Genomic DNA, 19,937 nt, shown 5'->3' on the forward strand with positions numbered 1-19,937 from the left:
GGAACCTGACAAAGTGATTCTAAAATTTATACAGAAGGGTAAAGGATCAAGGAAATCAAGACTTTTGAAGAAAAAGAACAATGCGAAAGACACACCCTCGCAGCTATGAAGACATATTCTAGAGCCATGGTAATTAAAATGGGGTGCTGATAGGAAAGAAACACACCAGCAGTGAAAAGATGAGTGAGCCCAGAAACAGCCAATTGCATATGTGAAATATGACACATGACAGAGGGGACAGATGGACAACTTAATAAAAGGAGCTGTGGCAATGATTATCCATATGGGGGAAAATTGGATTTCTACTTCATACATAAAAATGAATTCTAGAGGGGCGCCTGGGTGGCTCAGTCGTTAAGCGTCTGCCTTCGGCTCAGGGCGTGATCTCGGGGTTCTGGGATCGAGTCCCACATCAGGCTCCTCTGCTAAGAGCCTGCTTCTTCCTCTCCCACTCCCCCTGCTTGTGTTCCCTCTCTCGCTGGCTGTCTCTATCTCTGTCGAATAAATAAAATCTTAAAAAAAAAAATGAATTCTAGATAAATTAAAGAGCTGAATGTGTAGGAAGAAAACTATAAAATTTGTGGAAGGAAATACAACCTCCCGGGACAGAGTGAGATGTATTTGCTAAACATGACGCCCCCCGCCCCCCGGCAAGAAAAAGCACAAAGCATTAAAGAGAGAGGTGACTTTTTAGGACACTAGGACATTTTCATTATCACTAATGAAAGTAGCTACCATGACAGGGCACCTGGGTGGCTCAATCCGTCGGGCTCCATGTTCGGTGGGGAGTCTGCTTGAAGATTCTCTCCCTCTGTCCTCCCCTTACTCTTGATCTCTCTCTCTTGCTCTCTCTCTCTCTCTAAAATAAATAACTAAATCTTTTTTAAAAAATAGAACTTTCCTGGGGCACCTGGCTGGCTCAGGGGATGGAACATGTGACTCTTGATCTCGGGGCTATGAGTTCGAGCCCCACATATACTGTAGAGATTACTCAAAAATAATAAATAAAAATTAAAAAAAAATAGGACTTATCAGGGCGCCTGGGTGGTGCAGTCGTTAAGCGTCTGCCTTTGGATCAGGGCGTGATCCTGGCGTTCCGGGATCGAGTCCCACCTCAGGCTTCTCCGCTGGGAGCCTGCTTCTTCCTCTCCCACTCCCCCTGCTGTGTTCCCTCTCTCGCTGGCTGTCTCTCTGTCACATAAATAAATAAAATCTTTAAAACAAATTGGACTTTCCTTTCTGCATGTCACCCTGGGAAGACAAAATAGCTGGTATGTGAAGGAGAATAAGAGTAGCCATAAATTGTAGGGCGGCTGGAATTTGCCAGACACACAAACCCACATGCTGCTGATTCTACCGGTTAATTCTGCCGCCAGACTTCAGCCAGACTGGGGAGGTCTCGATCGGCTGGGATTTGGCACATTCTTTTGTGCAGTGACTGAAGTGAAAAGAAATTTAAAGGTACCAAAAGAGGGGCGCCTGGGTGGCACAGCGGTTGGGCGCCTGCCTGGCACAGCGGTTGGGCGCCTGCCTTCGGCTCAGGGCGTGATCCCGGCGTTCCAGGATCGAGCCCCACATCAGGCTCCTCCGCTGGGAGCCTGCTTCTTCCTCTCCCACTCCCCCTGCTTGTGTTCCCTCTCTCGCTGGCTGTCTCTCTCTCTCTGTCAAATAAATAAATAAAATCTTTAAAAAAAATAAATAAAGGTACCAAAAGAAAGGGGCGCTGAGGTGTGTGGGGAACTTTTCACTATTTCCTTATTAAATGTCAAATGATATATAAAATTTACAGTCCACTTAAGCAAGTATGTGACCTTGATTACAGCTCAGGAAAACATATTTTGTACCACATTTTGGCTTTTTTATTACAGGGTGTTCAAAAATTACCTTAAAAAATAAAGAAGTGTCTAAAGTAAAAATGGAGGGGGCGCCTGGCTGGCCCAGTCAGTGGAGCATGAGATAATTGATTTCAGGGTTGTGAGTTCAAACCCCACGTTGGGCGGGGAGCCTAATTAAAAAATAGGGGCGCCTGAGTGGCACAGCGGTTAAGCGTCTGCCTTCGGCTCAGGGCGTGATCCCGGCGTTCCGGGATCGAGTCCCACATCAGGCTCTTCCGCTATGAGCCTGCTTCTTCCTCTCCCACTCCCCCTGCTTGTGTTCCCTCTCTCGCTGGCTGTCTCTATCTCTGTCGAATAAATAAATAAAATCTTTTTAAAAAATAAAAAAATAAAAAATAAAATAGGGGCGCCTGGGTGGCTCAGTTGGTTGAACGTCAACTCTTGGTTTTGGCTCAGATCGTGATGTCAGGATCGTGGGAAGGAGCCCCGTTTGGGCTCCCTGCTCAGCTCAGAGTCTGCTCAAGATTCTCTCTCCTTCCTCTGCTCCTCCTCCTGCTCACCCTCTCTAGCTCTTTCTCAAATAAATAAATAAAATATTTTCTAAAAATAAAATATTTTAAAAATAAATAAATAGGGACTCCTGGGTGGCTCAGTTGGTTAAGCATCTGCCTTCGGCTCGGGTCATGATCTCCAGGTCCTGGGATGGAGGCCGGCATCAGGCTTCCTGCTTAGCGGGGAGTCTGCCTCTCTCTCTCTCCTCTGCCCCTTCCCCTGCTCATTCTCTCTCTCTCTCAAATTAATTAATTAATATAAATTAAATAAATAATTTTAATAAGTTTAAAATAAACACATAAAATCTTTTAAAAACTGATTAAAGTGGTAAATTTTATATTACATGTATTTTATTACAATTGAAAATAAAATTTAAAAATATTTAAATATTGCATCAGAGCAATGCAGCTCCTGGCCAACAAGGCCTGCTTAATTCTCAGAATGTGGCTGCTGCTGCCAGAAGATTCCTCCAAGCCATTGGCCGCCCAGTCCAAGAGCACTTTCCCCTGGGGTGTTTCTGCCTTGGCAGCCCTTAGGCTGCTAGTGAAAGAAAGTGGGGGATGAACATCATGGGCCCCTGGTTCTTGTCCTATGAAACTCTCCTTCAAAACCAGAGCTTCACCAACCGTGCTCCCCACAGTCGTCTCTGGGAAGATCAAAGAATGCAGCTTTGGTGACTCTATGGGGAAACATGTGGCTCTTCTATCCTCTGGATTTTGCTTTCGCGTGTTCTGTGTGTGTGGAAACTGCGTTTTGGAGAAGTGCAAAGGCATTTCACAACGAGACTTTTATTTCACAAGAATGGGTTTCAGCGGATCCCTACTTGGTGGCTCAGTTGTTTAAGTGTCTGCCTTCGGCTCAGGTCATGATCCCGGGGTCCTGGGATGGAGCCCTCCATCGGGCTTTCTGCTCAGCGGGAAGTCTGCTTCTCCCTCTCCCTCTGCGCCTCCATCCTGCTCCTGCGCTCTCTCTCTCTCTCTGCTCTCTCGAGCTTTTTCAATGCCTTATTTATTTATTTATTTATTTATTTATTTATTTATTTGAGAGAGCACGAGACAGCATGAGCAGGGGGGAGAGGAAGAGGGAGAGAGACAAGCAGATTCACCACTAAGCAGGGAGCCCAGTGCGGGGCTGGATCCCAGGACCCCAGGATCAGGACCTCAGCCGAAGGCAGACTCCTCAGCAACCGAGCTACCCAGCCCCCTCCAACTTTTATTCTTAAGTATTAGTCTGTTTTTCTCTAGTAAATCAGCTAAGATTTTTTTTTTAAGTTTCATTTGGAAATAATTAGAGATTCGCTGGAAATTGTGAAGAAATACGTAAGGGGGTCCCGTGTACCCTTCACCTGGCTTCCCTATGGTTACATCTTTTTTTTTTTTTTAAGATTTTATTTATTTGACAGAGATAGAAACAGCCAGCGAGAGAGGGAACACAAGCAGGGGGAGTGGGAGAGGAAGAAGCAGGCTTATAGTGGAGGAGCCTGATGTGGGGCTTGATCCCACAACGCCGGGATCACGCCCTGAGCCAAAGGCAGACACCTAACCGCTGTGCCACCCAGGAGCCCCCCTATGGTTACATCTTATGCAATTACAGTACAATATCAAAACCAGGAATGTGATATTTATACAATGTGTGGGTATAGTTCTGCCGTGTTATCATACATGCAAATTCCTGTAACCATCATGGCAATCAAGATACAGAGCTTTTTTTTTTAAGATTTATTTATTTTAGGGGCGCCTGGGTGGCTCAGTCGTTAAGAGTCTGCCTTCGGCTCAGGGCGTGATCCCAGCGTTCTGGGATCGAGCCCCACATTGGGCTCCCTGCTCTGCTAGGAGCCTGCTTCTTCCTCTCCCACTCCCCCTGCTTGTGTTCCCTCTCTCGCTGGGTGTTTCTCTCTCTGTCAAATAAACAAATAAAATCTTTAAATTTAAAAAAAAAGATTTATTTATTTTAGAGAAAGAGAGTGCGCACACACACGGGGGTGGAGCAGGGGGAGAGGGAGAGAGAGAATCTCGAGTGCACTCTGCACTGAGTGCAGACCCTGACACGGGGCTCTATCCCAGGACCCTGAGATCATGACCTGAGCTGAAACCAAGAGTCCAACGCTCAACTGACTGAGCCACCCAGAACTATTTTATCATCACAAAGATTTCTTTCATGCTACCCCTTTATCCACACCTACCCCCTTCCCTTCCACGATCCCTAAATCTGGGACATCACTAGTCTGTTTTCCAACTCCATAATTTTGTCATTTCAAGGATGTCATATAAATGGGATCATACAGTGTGTGACCTTTTGAGATTAGTCTTTTTCACTCAGCATAATGCCCTTGAGAGCCACCCAGATTATTGTCTCTATCAATAGTTTGTTCTTTTTTGTTACTAAGAAGTGTTCCGTGGAATAGCTGTGCCGGGCATGGCTTGATACCATTTTCCTACAGTAAGACATTGTTATTGTGTCCAGCTTTGGGTTATTACAAATAAAGCTGCTATGAACGTTCATATGTAGGTTTTTGTATGGACATAATTTCATTTTTTTAATAACTTATTTATTTGACAGAGAGAGCGCAAGCAGAGGGAGAAGCAGGCTACTTGCTGAGCAGGGAGCCCGATGCGGTACTCGATCCCAGGATCCTGGGATCATGACCTGAGCCGAACGCAGATCCTTAACAGACTGAGCCACCCAGGCGCCCCTGTACAGACATAAATTCTCATTTCTGAGATAAAGGCCAGGAGTACAATTGCTGGGTTGTATGGTAAGCGTATACTTCATTTTTGAAGAAACTGCCAGCCTATTTTCTGGAGTGTCTGGACGACTTCACATTCCACCAGCAACGTATGAGGGATCCAGTTTCTCCACATCCTTGTTAGCATTTGGTATTGTCACTATTTCCACTTTAGCCCTTCTAATAGGTGTGTGATGACATCTCATACTGATTTTCTTTTTTGAAGTAGGCTCCATGCCTAGCACGGAGCCCAACGCAGGGCCTGAACTCACAACCCTGAGACCAACGACCCGAGCTGAGATCAAGAGCTGGACGCTTAACCGACTGAACCACCCAGGCACCCACCTCATACTGATTTTAAATCGTGCCTCCCTAATGGCTAGCACGTCTTTTCTTTTTTTTTTTTTTTTAAGATTTTTTTACTTATTTGACAGAGATAGAGACAGCCAGCGAGAGAGGGAACACAAGCAGGGGGAGTGGGAGAGGAAGAAGCAGGCTCCCAGTGGAGGAGCCCGATGTGGGGCTTGATCCCATAACGCCGGGATCACGCCCTGAGCCGAAGGCAGACGCTCAACCGCTGTGCCACCCAGGCGCCCCTAGCATGTCTTTTCATGTGCTCATCTACCATCCGTATATCCCCCGACAGTGAAATGTCTCTTTAATGGCTTGCTCGTTGTCTAATTGGAGTGCTTGATTTTTTTAATGCTGAATTTTGAGAGTTTCTTATATAATCTAGACAGGACTCTATCAATTCATTTATGTAGTCCTCCATACAGCAGAATATTACTGAGCTATAAAGAGGAATAAGGGAGCCTGGCTGGCTCAGTCGGGAGAGCACGTGACTCTCGATCTCGGGGTTGTGAGTTTGAGTCTCACATTGGGTGTCGAGATTACTTAAAAATAAAATCTTTTTTAAAAATGATTTTTAGTTATTTATTTGAGAGAGAGAGATCCAGAGAGAGAGCATGAGGGGAGGGGAGGGGCAGAGGCAGAAGCAGACTTCCCACTGAGCAGGGAGCCTGATGCGGGGCTTGATCCCAGGACCCCGGGATCATGACCTGAGCTGAAGAAGGCAGATGCTTAACCAGCTGAGACCTAGGCGCCCCCAAAATAAAATCTGTTAAAAACATGATGATGTGAAAAAAAATGATAATGTGGAAAGAAATATTTAAATGAATGAATGAATGAGTGAGTGAATGAATGAATAAATAAAACAAATAAATAAAAAGGAACAAAGTACTGACACACATTACAACATGGATGAACCTTGAAAACTATGCCAAATGAAAGAAGCCGACACAAAAGCCCGCATATCGCAGGCTTGCGTTGATCTGAAATGCCCAAAATCGGCAAATCCATGGGGACAGAAAGAAAATTGGTGGTTGCTAAGGACTAGAGGGATTGACTGCTAATGGGTACAGTGTTTCTTTTGGAGGGTGATGAAAATGTTCGGGAATTAGATTATGGCAATGGCTGTAGATCTCTGTGAATATACTGAAACCAATGAATTGTACACCTTGAGCTTGTCCAAGGCTTCCTGGAGAGGGAGTATGGACAGAGAAGGAGGCCAGGAACTGAGCCTAGGGCTCCCCTTCCCTTACCAGTCACATCGCAATGGGCAAGTGACTGATTCTGGCCAAGGAGACTTGAGGGGATATCTGTTGGGGGTTTTCTGGGAAAGTCTTCCCAGCTTTTTTTTTTTTTTTTAAGATTTTATTTATTTGAGAGAGAGAGAGAGTGGGAGAAATAGGGCCTTTAGGAAGTAATTTAGATTAAATGAGGTCATAAGTGTAGGGCCCTCATCCCACAGGATTAGTGTCCTTATAAGAAGAGACACCAATGCTCGCCTGCTCGGATCTCTCCGGTGGAAAGAACTTGCTGATGAGCTGTGAGGAGCACAGGTGGCTGGCAGCCTCCAGTTCTAGCACCTTCCAAGGCCTGAGCATCTGAACCAAGGCGTCACTTCCCAGGCCTCCTCCAGCCAGTGACAGAGCATAATAGGGAGACTAGGGCCAGACCCTTTCCACCCTGAGGACCCACCAGCCACAGGCTGGTGTTTCAGAAAGGGTTTTCTGTCGGTTGCTTGTACTGACAGATACCAGAGGATGCTGGAAGCCCCGTGTGAAGAATCCAGTTGGGAAAGAGCTGCTGAATATGGGAGAGAAAAGATGCACAGATGGAGAGAGGGAGGTCCTTGACGAGGCAGAAGGACATGGGGTCTGGACTGCGGGGGAGCCGTTTGTCAGACCAGGGGTGGAAGAAAGAGACAGGAGGGAAGGAGGGGTGGGTGCAGACATACGAGGCTGTATGGTTTGGGGAGCAGGGTGATGGCAGACCTTCCTGCAGAGAGTTTTCTCTTTCTCCAAGAAATGGGAAGCAGGATCAGGCCCAAGAGCCAGGAAACTAAGTCCTTCGAGGCACCCGGGCCGTGTATCCCCTTCCCTCTCTTAGCCTCGTCTTCCCACCTGCAGGATAAACGGTTTGGACTACATCTCTGGTCCCCAAACGTCTTTGAGCCTCAGGAGCTTTTCAAAAATACACTTTGGGGGCCCCTATCCGTGAACGTCCGTAGCAGAAGTAGTGGTGGCAGGTATCTGTATATATTTTTAAAGTGCACCCCCTGCTGGGGCTGACGTGGATGTCCCGCCAGGTTGGGGAAGTGCCCTGCGGGGGCGCTCTGGCTTTGAGAGTTTGTGGTGCAGGTCCTGTCGTCACTGATAACGACAGAAGCCCCAAAGCTCAAAAAGCACCAGAACTCAAGACGAATAACAGTAAGGCAAAATCAGCAGCAAGAATAGAGGCCCTACCTGCATGGGAAGCCCACCGCACACACTCTGGCTCCTGTGACCATGTTTCCAAACCCCCCGTGGGACGTGGGTCAGGGCTTGATCAAGGGGACTCCCCAGGATGACAGGATTAAGGACGGATCCGGGCTGTTGCAGGAGCTCAGGGATGCTTGGCGGAGCTGCCTTTCTGAAACCCGAGCCCTAGGGTAGGAGGAAGGGGAAGGAGGGGCTGCCTGGCCCTGAGAGTCCACGCCTGCCCCCCACCCCTGAGCTCCTCCTCTGCCTGGGTGCCCCTTCTCTGCTCCAGACTGTGCGGGTCACCTCCACTCTCCCTTTGCCTCCCTCTGCCCCCGAGGTCGGGTGGGGACAGGCTGGGGCCACCAGCCAGCTCCATGGACGGGGACTTTGCCTCTGCTCATCTTCCAGCTCTGGAAAGAAAAGAAGAAGAAAGGTCTGTGTTGATTTGCATTTGGGGGATCCTTCCCCCTCCTAAACTCCTGGGGGCAGAAAAAGTGATTTGAGATTTGACCTTGGATTGACCGTGGAAGAGGGGACAGAAAGAGCCCAGAACATTCCCCCAGGTATGAATACTTCACTTTTGCTGGTGTGTGTGTGTGTGTGTGTGTGAGAGAGAGAGAGAGAGAGAGAGAATGACAAGATTTCTACGGGTCAGATGTGAAATTAACCTTGATGATCTCCTGGGCCTCTTCTGACTGCTTCATTCTATGATTCTGCAGCCCTAAACTTCATTCAGTCATTCAACAAACATTTCCTGAGTACCCACCCTGTGCCAGATGCTGCCATCGAACAAGATGTGGCCCTTGCCCTCAAAGGTCCACAGAGAGTAGTAACAATAAAATAGCTACCACACTTATGGTGGGCCAGGCACTGGGCTAAACCTTTATAAACTAGCTCCTTTAACCCAGCAACGATTGTTGGAGCTAAGTGTATTACTAGCCCCATTTTACAGATGAGGTTAGTGAGGCTTATGGAGGTGCGGTGACACAGCTAGTAGGTGGTGGAGCCGATGTTTCTAAGCACTGTGTTATGCTGCCTGCCCCCTCCCCCGAGCTGTAAAGGCAAATGTGCACTAATAAAGGGTGTGGAGGGAGTGTGAGACCTTCAGAGAGTCAGTTCACGGATGGCAGGGAACAGTTAAACCTCATTTCCACCTGGGGTCCCAGGGGGTGAGAGGCAGGGGCAGGACCAGATCGCTAAGGAGCCCCTCTGCAAAGACTGGCCCATGGCTACCCCTCCTCATCGTCCTCAAACTGCCCGTCTCCCAGCTGTCCCCAGGTCAGGCAGAGGGAAGACAAAAGCTGATTATTCACTGGGGGCTGTACTGGGCCCCATGAATGGAGTATTGAAAACCCCATGTCCACATCCAGATTGGTTTTCAATCCTTCCCCAACCAGACTGTTTGTATACCAGGACGGAGGCCAAGCTAGGGGGAGATGGGGGCTATCTCCTGCTGGGAGGTATCTCCCTCTCAGTATATCCCAAACAGACCCATCCGCTAAACCAGACCCCCATCGCCCCCCAACCATCCCACTACTGTCCACACACGGTATCGGACTCCTGCTGCAGGTCTGCCAGGAAAGGGGATGTGGGGGTCTTACCAGGGCGCTGCTTACATGGTGTGAATGTTCACTGAGCTCTACACTTCCAATTGACGCACTTTGGGGCTGGTATACCTCAATCCAAAATTTATTTATTTATTTATTTATTTATTTATTTATTTATTTATTTAAGATTTTTATGCACTCGCCTATTTGAGAGGGGGCGGGAGAGAGACAAGGAGACTCTGTGCTGAGTGCAGAGCTTGGCGTGGGGCTTGATCCCACGACCCTGAGACCATGACCTGAGCTGAAATCCAGAGCCGGAGGCTTAACCAGCTAAGCTACCCAGGCGCCCCCCCAAATTTATTTATTTATTGAGACCCAACGTGGGGCTCAAACTCACGACCCCAGGATCAAGAGTCACATGCTCTTCCAACTGAGCCAGCCAGGTGCCCCAACTCAATCCAAAACTTAAGAAAGCGTGTTCAAGGGCTTCCTACCCCAAAAGGGTAGAGCATCCCAAATGGCATCTACTCTCCCACCCCTTCACCATTTTGGCATATTTGAGAGTCATGGGAGCCATATTTCCTTGATTTTTTTTCCCCTTAAATTGACTCATTTCTTCTTATTTAGATTAACTTTAAAGAGAAACTTTATATCGCTCCAAATAAATGGAAAACTAGAAGCCTTTGCCATAAATAAAAGCACTGTAAAAAGAAAGAAAGAAAGAAAGAAAGAAAGAAAGAAAGAAAGAAAGAAAGAAAGAAAGAAAGAAAAGAGTAAACATCCTTTTATTGCCCGCTAAAATTGTGTAGATTACCACCAGTGGCACCAACACTGGGCTTTGGGACGCGTTGAGCCCTCGGCACCACCTCCAGGCCTGTCTTGGTCTGGGACCAGGCAGCCCTCCAGCTTTGTCTCCTGTCACTTGCTCTCACACACCCTCTGCTCCAGCCAGACCTCACTCCTCATCAGAGTCCTGTGCTCCATCCTTCCCAGAGGTCCCAGCTGTCGCCCCTGCTGCTGCCTCCACTCGGAATGCCAGATCCAAGCGGAAATGTCACATCCCCCTGAAGTTCTCACTGGGCCCCTTCCAGCTGGAAGAAGTGACTGGGTATCTTTAATTCCAGATGTTCCAGCTGTGACTCCCCCACTGCCCCTTGATGGGACCCTCTGAAAGGCCATCCCCTGGCTGGATGCCCAAGGAAGCAGAGATGCAAATTGATCCCCAGCTGGCAGAGAAGAGCAGGGGGTGGAGGCCGGGAGACAGGAGCAACACCCCTTCATCCCTCCCCCCAGCCCTGTCCTTCCTCCTCCTCTTGCCGCTGGGTGAGTGCCCTCCCCGCACCCCTGACCCATCCCCTTTCTGGCTCTCGGTTTTCCCAGCTGTAAAATTATGGTGGGACATGGTTTGTCAATGAGGTGGTTTCCGAAGTTCTTTCCAGCTGACATTTGTTCGGGGTTGATGAAAGTTAAGGGTCTGGGTTGGGGAAGTGGAGGGCTCAGTGCTGGAGGGGAGGGCTCAATGTACAGAGTCTGGGCAGTTAGGGGACATTGGAAATAGGGAAGGAGGGAAAGGAGTGGGCTCAGCAATGGCTGTTCGAAAGGCAGCTGGTGGCATACACAGAACCAAAGGACCTAGGGACGATCCTAACTTGAGAAAGAAGAAACTGAGTCTCAGTTTCTTCATCTGTAAAATGGGTACACTAGTACACACCTCGGAGCACCGTTGCAAGGATTCTATGAGGTAATGTACACGAATGTTCCTGAGAACTGTAACTCCCTGCATACAAGTGAGGGGCTGTTATGGGGTTTTCAATGTCCCACGCTAGGCCAGTTTCCTGGTTTACCTCCCCGCCCCTCAGGCCACGTGCCCAGAATTGTGTGGTGCAGAAGAGTGTGGCTGTCCGGGTTGGACTCCCAGCTCTCCTCCCTGTTCACTTGTGTGGCCTTGTGCGAGTTGTCTAAACTCCGTAAACCTAAGGTCCCCCATGTGCGCATCTCACGCATCGTCCTAATGGTTAAGGGAGCCAGGCCACAGAAAGTGATGAGCGCAGTGCCAGGCAAATACATACATGAGGGCTGAAACAGAAGGGCTTGTACAGGTAAATCTTTTGCAGGATATCCTATAATGAATCCCAAAGCCAACTGATACACTTAAGGTGGAGCTACTGACCATTTGCCCAGTAACAGGCTCTGGGGTGAAGGGTGGGGGGTGGTGGGAAACACTGAGATGAGACAGGCACGGCCCCATCACCAGGCAGAAGGCTCAGAAAAGGGCCTGGAGATGGTGCCCAGGGATCCAGAGGAAACAAAGAGCACTTCTAGCTGAGGGCTCCAGGAAGGCTTCCCAGGGGAGGGGGCTCCGAGCTGTGTCTGGAAGGAGCTGCAGGGCTGTAATAAACAGAACTGTTCAAGCAGAGGAGACTGCAGGGTTAAAGACCCGGAGACAAGACTGATGGGATATAAAGAAGTCCAGGGGGAGGCGGGTGCCTACCAAGCCCAGTAGGTAGAGTGTGTGTCTTGACCTCGGGGTTGCAAGTTCCAGCCCCACTTTGGATGTAAAGGTTACTTAAAAATAAAACGTTTCCAAAAAAAGTTAGGGGAAGCTGGTCAGAAGATACTAGAAGGCTTTGTAGAGAAAGTTCGGGGTCTGGGACTCCTGCAGGGCACGTGGAGTCTTGCAGTGGAGCGGGATAAGCAGACCCCTGTTTCAGGTGGATCTCTCTGGGGTGATGGGAGAGGGGTGAAGCAAGGAGGCCCACTGGGACAGCCGGGAAGAGAGAGAAGCTTGGAGAAGGCAGGGGAAGAGAAGGGGGATGATGGTAAGGACCATGGGGGGATGGAAGGCTGTGTTCCCAGGCCAGGAGGCCCAGGGAGGGGGTAGGGGACCAATGCTCTTCCTCATTCTGTTTCAGCCAGTGCCCTGCAGCCCACCCCACTGCCCTTTCCAGGTAGGTGCCTCTCCCCCTCCTGCCCACACCCTGCCCCCCACAAACTCAGATGCTCCCACAGATCCTCGGAGAGTGATGGCTAACCAGCCCTCCACAACTCTAGCGGCCCCCAAACAGATGGCGCTAGTCTGCCCACTTGACAGGGAGAGAAATAAGGCCCCGAAGGGACTGATCCTAAGGCCCTCACGCTCCCGCGGCTTCACAGCAAGGTGGGCGTCCTGCAGGTCAGGCCCAGCGATCCCTCTGGTGCCAGCTCAACCCTCTCCACAGAGCTGAGGCTGGTGGGGGGCCCAAGCCGCTGCCGGGGGCGCCTGGAGGTCTTGCACGGCGGCTCCTGGGGCAGCGTCTGTGACGATGACTGGGATGTGGTGGATGCCAACGTGGTGTGTCGACAGCTGGGCTGCGGCCTGGCGCTGCCCGTGCCGCGGCCCCTCGCCTTCGGCCAAGGCCGAGGCCCCATCCTGCTGGACAACGTGGAGTGCGGCGGGCAGGAAGCCGCGCTGAGCCAGTGCAACAGCCGAGGCTGGGGCGTCCACAACTGCTTCCACTACGAAGACGTGGCTGTCCTGTGCGATGGTAAGCGGAGACCCGTGACCAGGGAGGGCGGGCAGCAGGGTTGCAGGCTGGATGAATGAAGGGACTTCCACGCGGAAGACCAAGCCAGGGGTGGCATTGCATAGTGCTGGGCAAGAGCCCCAGCCTAGCTGTCACGGTCCCAGTGGTTCTTCTGCTTCATTGTGTGAGCTTGACTGAAGGAAAACCAGCACTACTGTTTCTCTGTAGGGCATTGAATGTTCCAGCAGTGCCCTCTCCCCATTTTTTAAATCAAACAAGTGGGGACAACACTGGCAGTGAGGTCTATTTGCTATGGAGCTGCAGCAGAAATCTCTGAGAGGCACTGACCTTGACAGCAATGGTTCTAGTTTTCCAATCCCCTGGTGGGCTCATTAAAACACAGACTGTGGCCCCATCCCAGAGTTTCCGATTCTGCAGGTCTGGGGTGGGGCCTGGGAATTTGCATTTCTAATACATTCTCAAGTAATGGGGTGCTGCTCGAAAAACTAAAAGAACTCATCTGAAGCTACTGCTTTCTGGACTCAGGGGGGCCCTTCTCCTCTCATACCCCAGGGTTCCTGGCTTTGACCTTTTGTGTGGCCAGAGGCCCTATGGCAGGTACCTTAGGGGTCCATGCCCTGCTGCTCACACACCCGTGGGTGTGAGGATGAAGAACAGAAAGATCCATGTATCCTCCCCCCTTCCACCCTGCTTCCTTCCCAGAATTCTTGCCCACGCAGCCCCCAACAAGGAAAGTGTTCACCAGTAGGGTGCCCCCTACAACCCCCCAGAATGGGAAAGGTAAGTAAGGGCAACATGGGGGACCACCTGGGTCTTAAGAGAAGGACCCCAAGGGGAGTATCCCATATCTACTCTTGACGGTGGGAAGAGAGGGATAACCAATGGGTGAGCTGGGTCACTCCCTCCCCATGCTGCCTCCCGCAGCCCCCCAGGCTGCTCACAGTCTGGATGGGGAGAGAGGAGCCCATTCCCGTGGGATGATTAAAAATAGCACAAGTTTAGTGAGAGAGGTGAGGACCGGAGCTTAATCCAATGGGAAAGATACGTACAGAAATGTGAATAATGATGTAGAACGAGAAAAGGGAAAGTGCCCTAAAGGATGGACAGATAAATAGGCAAGGAAGTCCAGAGGAGGAAATGGGTCTCATCGATCAGAGATCAAGGAGGGCTTCCTAGAGGAAGAAGTTGTTGGCAATGCACCTGGAAAGGTGAGACAGCTTTCACTGCAGTAGAAAGTGAGGAAACAGCATGTGCTATACGGTTAGGAAATGACACACTCAAAGCCAATCTGTCCTGATCCCACAAACCTCGCCCAATCTGGGACTGTGAGGAGGCAGTGCCCTGGGGTAAATGCGTGAACAGCTCCTCCGTGGGTTTAGGTCCTGGGGCACCATGCACTGTGGGTACGTGCGGGGCCTGAGGCATTGGGGAAGCCTTGGGTCAGGTGCGCTGTTGCAGGGGGAGGCAGAGCCCTGTGGGAGATGCTCCCTGGCCCCAACCCCACCAGGTGAGGGCAGCGTGCGCCTGGTGGGGGGCACGGGCCCGTGTCAGGGCAGAGTGGAGATCCTGCATGGCGGCCTGTGGGGCACTGTGTGCGACGACGACTGGGGGCTGCCGGACGCTGCCGTGGTCTGCCGCCAGCTGGGCTGTGGGGCCGCCCTGGCCGCCACCACCAACGCCTTCTTCGGCTATGGCACGGGGCACATCCTGCTGGACAACGTGCACTGCGAAGGCGGCGAGCCCCGCCTGGCAGCCTGCCTAAGCTTGGGCTGGGGCGTGCACAACTGTGGCCACCATGAGGATGCCGGCGCGCTCTGCGCAGGTGCGGGCTGGGGGCGGGACGCAGGGGAGCGGGGCGGGGCCGTGTTGTGATACAGGCGGAGGCGGAGGCGGAAGCGGAGGCGGGCGGGGCTTGGTGGCTGCCTTGACGCTCCGCAGTGCTTTCCAGGAAGACCCCGAAATTACTTTTAACGTCTCAGTATTGCTCTAGAAGTGCCTCTGAAAGTCCCAGTAGTCTTTGTGGTAGGTTTCACAGTATTGTGCCAGCAAAACTCCAAAATTATCTAGCAGTACCCCAAGAATGCCCCCGGAATTTTCTAGCAATTTCTAGGTACTCTTCATGGAACACTAAAGAGTGAAGTAATATTTCTCTAGAATTGCACCAGAGGTACTCCAGAATTCTCTCACTGCAGCCCAGGGGTGGCCCCAGATTTACACAGCATACATAGCTCTCTGTAATCCTGGATACTCTTATAACAGTATTTTCACCCACCTGGTCCCTCTCCCATTTTGAGAGTTTCTCTGAGCAAATAGGAATAATAGGACCAGAAATGGCACTTTGCAGATGGTCTCCACTCTACAAGATACAAATTGTTTGCCCATGCCTCACAGCAAACCAGGGGCCGTCATTCCTGGTTTACAGATAGGAAATCCTAAGCCCCGTGAGGCAGAGCCTTACCCGTGCTCACATACTGAGCCCTGGCAAAGCCACAGCTAAGCTTGCTGCACAGTCTCCAGCATGACCCTTGTCCTTTCTAGTCCTATTTATCTGTGAGATGGGAATGAAATCTTATTTTGTAAGCCCCTTAGGACTTCCCTGCATGGCCTTCCCTGGTGGGCTCACATTGGGCTTCTGGAAAACATTGGAGAGAAGTGAAAGTACATCTGTCAAAGCCCTTGATACTGTGGAGCATACACTTGTGCACCACAAGTAAATTACAAACACTGTCAAGTAGGGCAGACCTTGGACCCCAGCCAGGGTTGAGCCCCTAACTCTGGAAGTAAAATCTGTCATCCTCTCCAGGGAGATCCCCCCATCGTCCCCTGACAGCCCAAGGCTGACCAGAAACCTTGGCCTCTGACCCTGATCCCTTCTCTTCTGCTCTAGTGCTGGACCCCCCGACTCTCACAGCACTGCCACCCTTGGCCACAAGAGAGGACTGGGCCTGGCACACAGAGCCAGAGGGTAAGGAGCCCAGCCCTCCAGGCTGGAATGGTAGGGGCAAGGTGGGCAGGGCTGGGAATTAGAAAGGCTGTTCTCCATCTACTGGAAGGGGGCCCTGGTTAGCCAACCAGGTCTTTAGGCCAGATGGTAAAGAGGTGGGTGAGAGAACGATGAGCAGGTGGAGCAAGGATGAAATCCAGAACTCTGAAAAGTTCAGCAAGGTGGGAGGAGATAGTAAGGGATTTCTTCAAAGCTCTGAGGTAAAATTTGGGTGAGTGCTGAGATTGGAAATTGAGAGGCCTTGAGAGGGTTGAGCTAAAGGTTGAATGAAAGCTACAAGCACATTTGGAGTTTGGTCTGGAACTATCATTGGGATTGAAATCAGGATAATGCCTGGAAATAGGACTCGGTTCATTCCAATCAAGACTCCTGAGGACCATGCGTGACAACACGGCGACACTAGGATTGAGGCTGAGTGTGGGGTGCAGGTGTGATACAGCTGGGGGATCTCATAGGCGTCCCTGTGCCCTGCTGCAGGCCAGAAGGCCTCCTTGTCCCCTTCAAATGCTCTAGATGCCCTGTCTCTGCAGCTACAGGAGTTGGTGCCCTGCCTTCCAGGGAGATGGCACTGTTAACCACAGCTACCTGGGCCGCGGGGAAGAAAAGTAAGTGGCAGGGCCGGGGTTCTGTGGGGGTGGGGGAGGGTGGAGCAGGGTGGGGCAGGGTGGGGTTGGGGCTCTGGGAGCCAAGGGCCGCAGCCCAGCCCCTACGGCCACGGGCCTCTGCGCCCCGCAGGCCGGCGCCTGCGGCTGGTGGGCGGCCCAGGCCCGTGCCGCGGCCGCGTGGAGGTGATGTACGCCGGGGGCTGGGGCACCGTGTGCGACGATGACTGGGACTTCGCGGATGCGCGCGTGGCCTGCCGCGAGGCGGGCTGCGGGCCTGCGCTGGGCGCCACCGGCCTCGGCCACTTCGGCTACGGGCGCGGCCCCGTGCTGCTGGACAACGTGGGCTGCGCCGGAACGGAGGCCCGCCTGAGCGACTGCTTCCACTTGGGCTGGGGTCAGCACAACTGTGGCCACCATGAAGACGCCGGCGCGCTCTGCTCAGGTGAGAGCGCGCTCTGCTCAGGTGAGGCCTCTGCGGGACCGAGCAGAGGCACTTACTGCAGCGCGGGCGGGGCAGCGCGGCACGGCCTCCCAGGAATGGGCGGGGCCGCGCGCAGGCGCGTACTGCAGCGCAGGCGGGACAAGGCGGGCTCTGAGAAATGGGCGGGGTCGTGCGTGAGGGCTCTCTGCGGCACGGCGGCGTGAGCGGGGCCGCAGAGGGAGGCGGAGGCCGACCATCGACGCGCTCTGCGGCTGCGCGGCGCGGGCGGAGCCGGGAAGGGAGCGCCCTCTGCAGTGAGAGTGGGGTGGGGCTGGGGGAGGGCGCCGGCTCTGCGGCAGTGAGGGGCGGGCTGGAGGTGAGAGGCAGAAAGCCGAGGACAAAGTCTGGAAATCTGTGTGAAGGGTAGGGCCGGGGCGCTTTCGCTCTGCTGAGTCAAGGACCGACAAAGCCCCAGTAAGCAGAGAGAGTTAGTTGATCAGCTTTCGGGGAGCAAGCGTCTGACCTTTGGGAGGAATCATTGGAAAGGGGTGTTTGTAGAGTCTGATCTATTTTAAAATGCTTCTGTTCATTGATTGGTGTGGGACTTGATAGCTTCACCCCTCCTTTGGTGCCCTGGGCCTAATAACTTTGGCCACAAAGGTGTAGCTACAAAGGGTTCTGCTTTGGGTCCCAGGGTGAAAGAAACAACCCCCATTCCTTCCTTCCTTCCTTTTTTTTTTTTTTTTTAAGATTTATTTATTTGAGAGAGAAAGCACAAGCAGGGAGGGAGGGGCAGAGGAAGAGAGAGGGGAAGCTGACTCCTCGCCCAGCGGGGAGCCCCACCACGACCCTGAAGCCATGACCCCAGTCCAAACCAAGAGTCTGATGCTTAACTGACTGAGCCCCCCAGGTGCCCCAACAACCCCCATTTCTGATCCAAGTGGCAGAGAGCAGTTGTCCTTCAGGGTCCTGTAAGGTCCTCTCTGCCCCTAAATCAGGCTTCCCTTGGAAGGGTAGGAGGTAACCTGGCCTCAAGGAACAAGTTCCCTAATGTGACAGGCACCTCTTTTTCTTTGTGCTTGCTGAGCCAGGCCCAGAGGAGCTGGGACTGCAAGTCCAGCAGGATGGTTCTGAGACCACCCGGGGGCCCACTCCTCGGCCCAGGGACGGTAGGTGCTCTCAGCCCCGAAGATGGAGGTAGAGGCATCAGGATAGGAAGGACCAGAATTGAGGGAGATGATAGGCTGGGGTTGCACAGCTCAACAGATTTGCACCAGGTTTGAGAATCTTTGTTCAGTGCTAGTCTCTGTTTTCATTAGTAGGGATATGGTGTCCAGAAAGAGGTAGGGGGGGTTTTAAGGGAGCAATCTTAGTGATTTCTAGGGATAGGACCAAAGTAAGAGAATGTGGCACCTTCCTGAAGAGAGAAATGAAAGAATTCACTTTTAAACCTGTGGGTGAGAGGAGATGATGACCTTCAGGGGACACAATCACAGTCTCCAGAGAGCAGCGCTGGGGCTGAGGGTCTGGGATTGTGAAATGAGGCCTAAAAGCAGACATGAAGCACTCGGGATCTGCACAGCACCCCACAAAGGCTGGTACACGTTCTTCTTGCGTCCAGAGACTGAGTCTGGACTGCTGCCCATCCTATTTTAATCTGATTTGTCTGCCCTTATCCATCGGCCCCCGGGGAAATGCTGTGTCTCAAGCCACCACCCTTTGCCTCTTCTGTCTACCCCTTCCGTGGCCTGGCATGAGAGTGGCCTGGCATGGGCCAGCCCCTGCAAGCCCTGATCCTTGTCTCTCCGCAGGGCACCTGCGTCTGGCCAACGGAGCCCACCAATGTGAGGGGCGTGTAGAACTCTTCCTAGGGCAACGGTGGGGCACCGTTTGCGACGACGCCTGGGACCTGCGGGCAGCCACTGTCCTGTGCCGCCAGCTGGGCTGTGGCCAGGCCCTGGCAGCCCCCGGCGAGGCCCACTTCGGCCCAGGCCGAGGCCCTATCCTCCTGGACAATGTCAAGTGCCGTGGGGACGAGAGTGCTCTTCTGCTCTGTTCTCACATACGCTGGGATGCCCACAACTGTGACCACAGTGAGGATGCGAGTGTCCTGTGCCAGTCATTGTGACCCAGCCTGTTCTGCAGACCATCTCTTCTGGGAGCCTGCTGTGGCTTGCCCCTGTTCCTCCAGGAAGCCCTCCTCCTGTGACAGCTTCAGTTCACCCTACCCTTCCCTCCTCTTGCCTGGGAGAGAGCCCGCTCAGACAATGCGGTCCTGCTTGGGGGAGCCTGCTTAGAGGATGAGCCTTACCCATCAACTTCTTGTGTGACCTCACCTGTCATCAACTACCATGGGCCCAGTGTAATGAGAGCTCCCACTTTCTGCTCAGCCAAAACATAAAATGGGGGAGGGGGGAAGGGAATGACTCTTAACTCTCTTCTTTGATGGGGCTCCTGTTATAGCCACTTGACCCTGCCTTCCTGGACCCTGGTCCAGGAGGCTCAGGGGCTCTCTGTAAATGGAGTATCTCCCTTCCCCCCCCCCATATTGGGATCCCCAAGAAGAGGGAAGGCAGGAGAGGCCCACAGCTCTTACCTTCGCCTGCATGGGGTTGCGGAAGAACCTGGGTCATTGCCCTGGCCTTTTCCATGAGGGCCCAGACTCGGTGCTTGGCTGGACAAGGGGACTGGAGGGGCCAACGCAGGGACAGTGGCCCTTCCATGCAGCTGGAACCAGCATCTCTGATTTACGCTGCCCCCACCACAGAGCCTCCACTTTGCAGCAGCAAAGAACCCTGGGGGCCTGTAGCCACCTGTTCATAGGTGCCAAGTCAATAAAGCATTGTCCCCTCCCCCCCCCCCCCCGCCGTCTTTTAACTTGTGGGCACAAGCGCATCATTTGTAGCGGCAGGAAAGACTG

At 52.3% G+C, this 19,937-nt stretch overlaps 1 protein-coding gene across 1 annotated transcript; it reads left to right on the forward strand.

Moving 5' to 3' along the window:
* Positions 1-10,608: 10,608 nt before the first annotated feature.
* SSC4D (scavenger receptor cysteine rich family member with 4 domains) lies at positions 10,609-19,301 on the forward strand. Its single transcript, XM_045786243.2, has 10 exons — positions 10,609-10,786; positions 12,376-12,411; positions 12,682-12,987; positions 13,690-13,767; positions 14,495-14,809; positions 15,875-15,952; positions 16,522-16,596; positions 16,727-17,038; positions 18,109-18,186; positions 18,829-19,301. The coding sequence occupies exons 1-10, from the start codon at positions 10,621-10,623 to the stop codon at positions 19,143-19,145; spliced, it is 1,761 nt and encodes a 586-aa protein (XP_045642199.1). The 5' UTR covers positions 10,609-10,620; the 3' UTR covers positions 19,146-19,301.
* The last annotated feature ends 636 nt before the right edge of the window (positions 19,302-19,937 follow it).

The sequence above is a fragment of the Ursus americanus genome, chromosome 2, assembly GCF_024610735.1.
Source record: "Ursus americanus isolate L20-20 chromosome 2, mUrsAme1.1.p, whole genome shotgun sequence".
NCBI lineage: Eukaryota > Metazoa > Chordata > Mammalia > Carnivora > Ursidae > Ursus > Ursus americanus.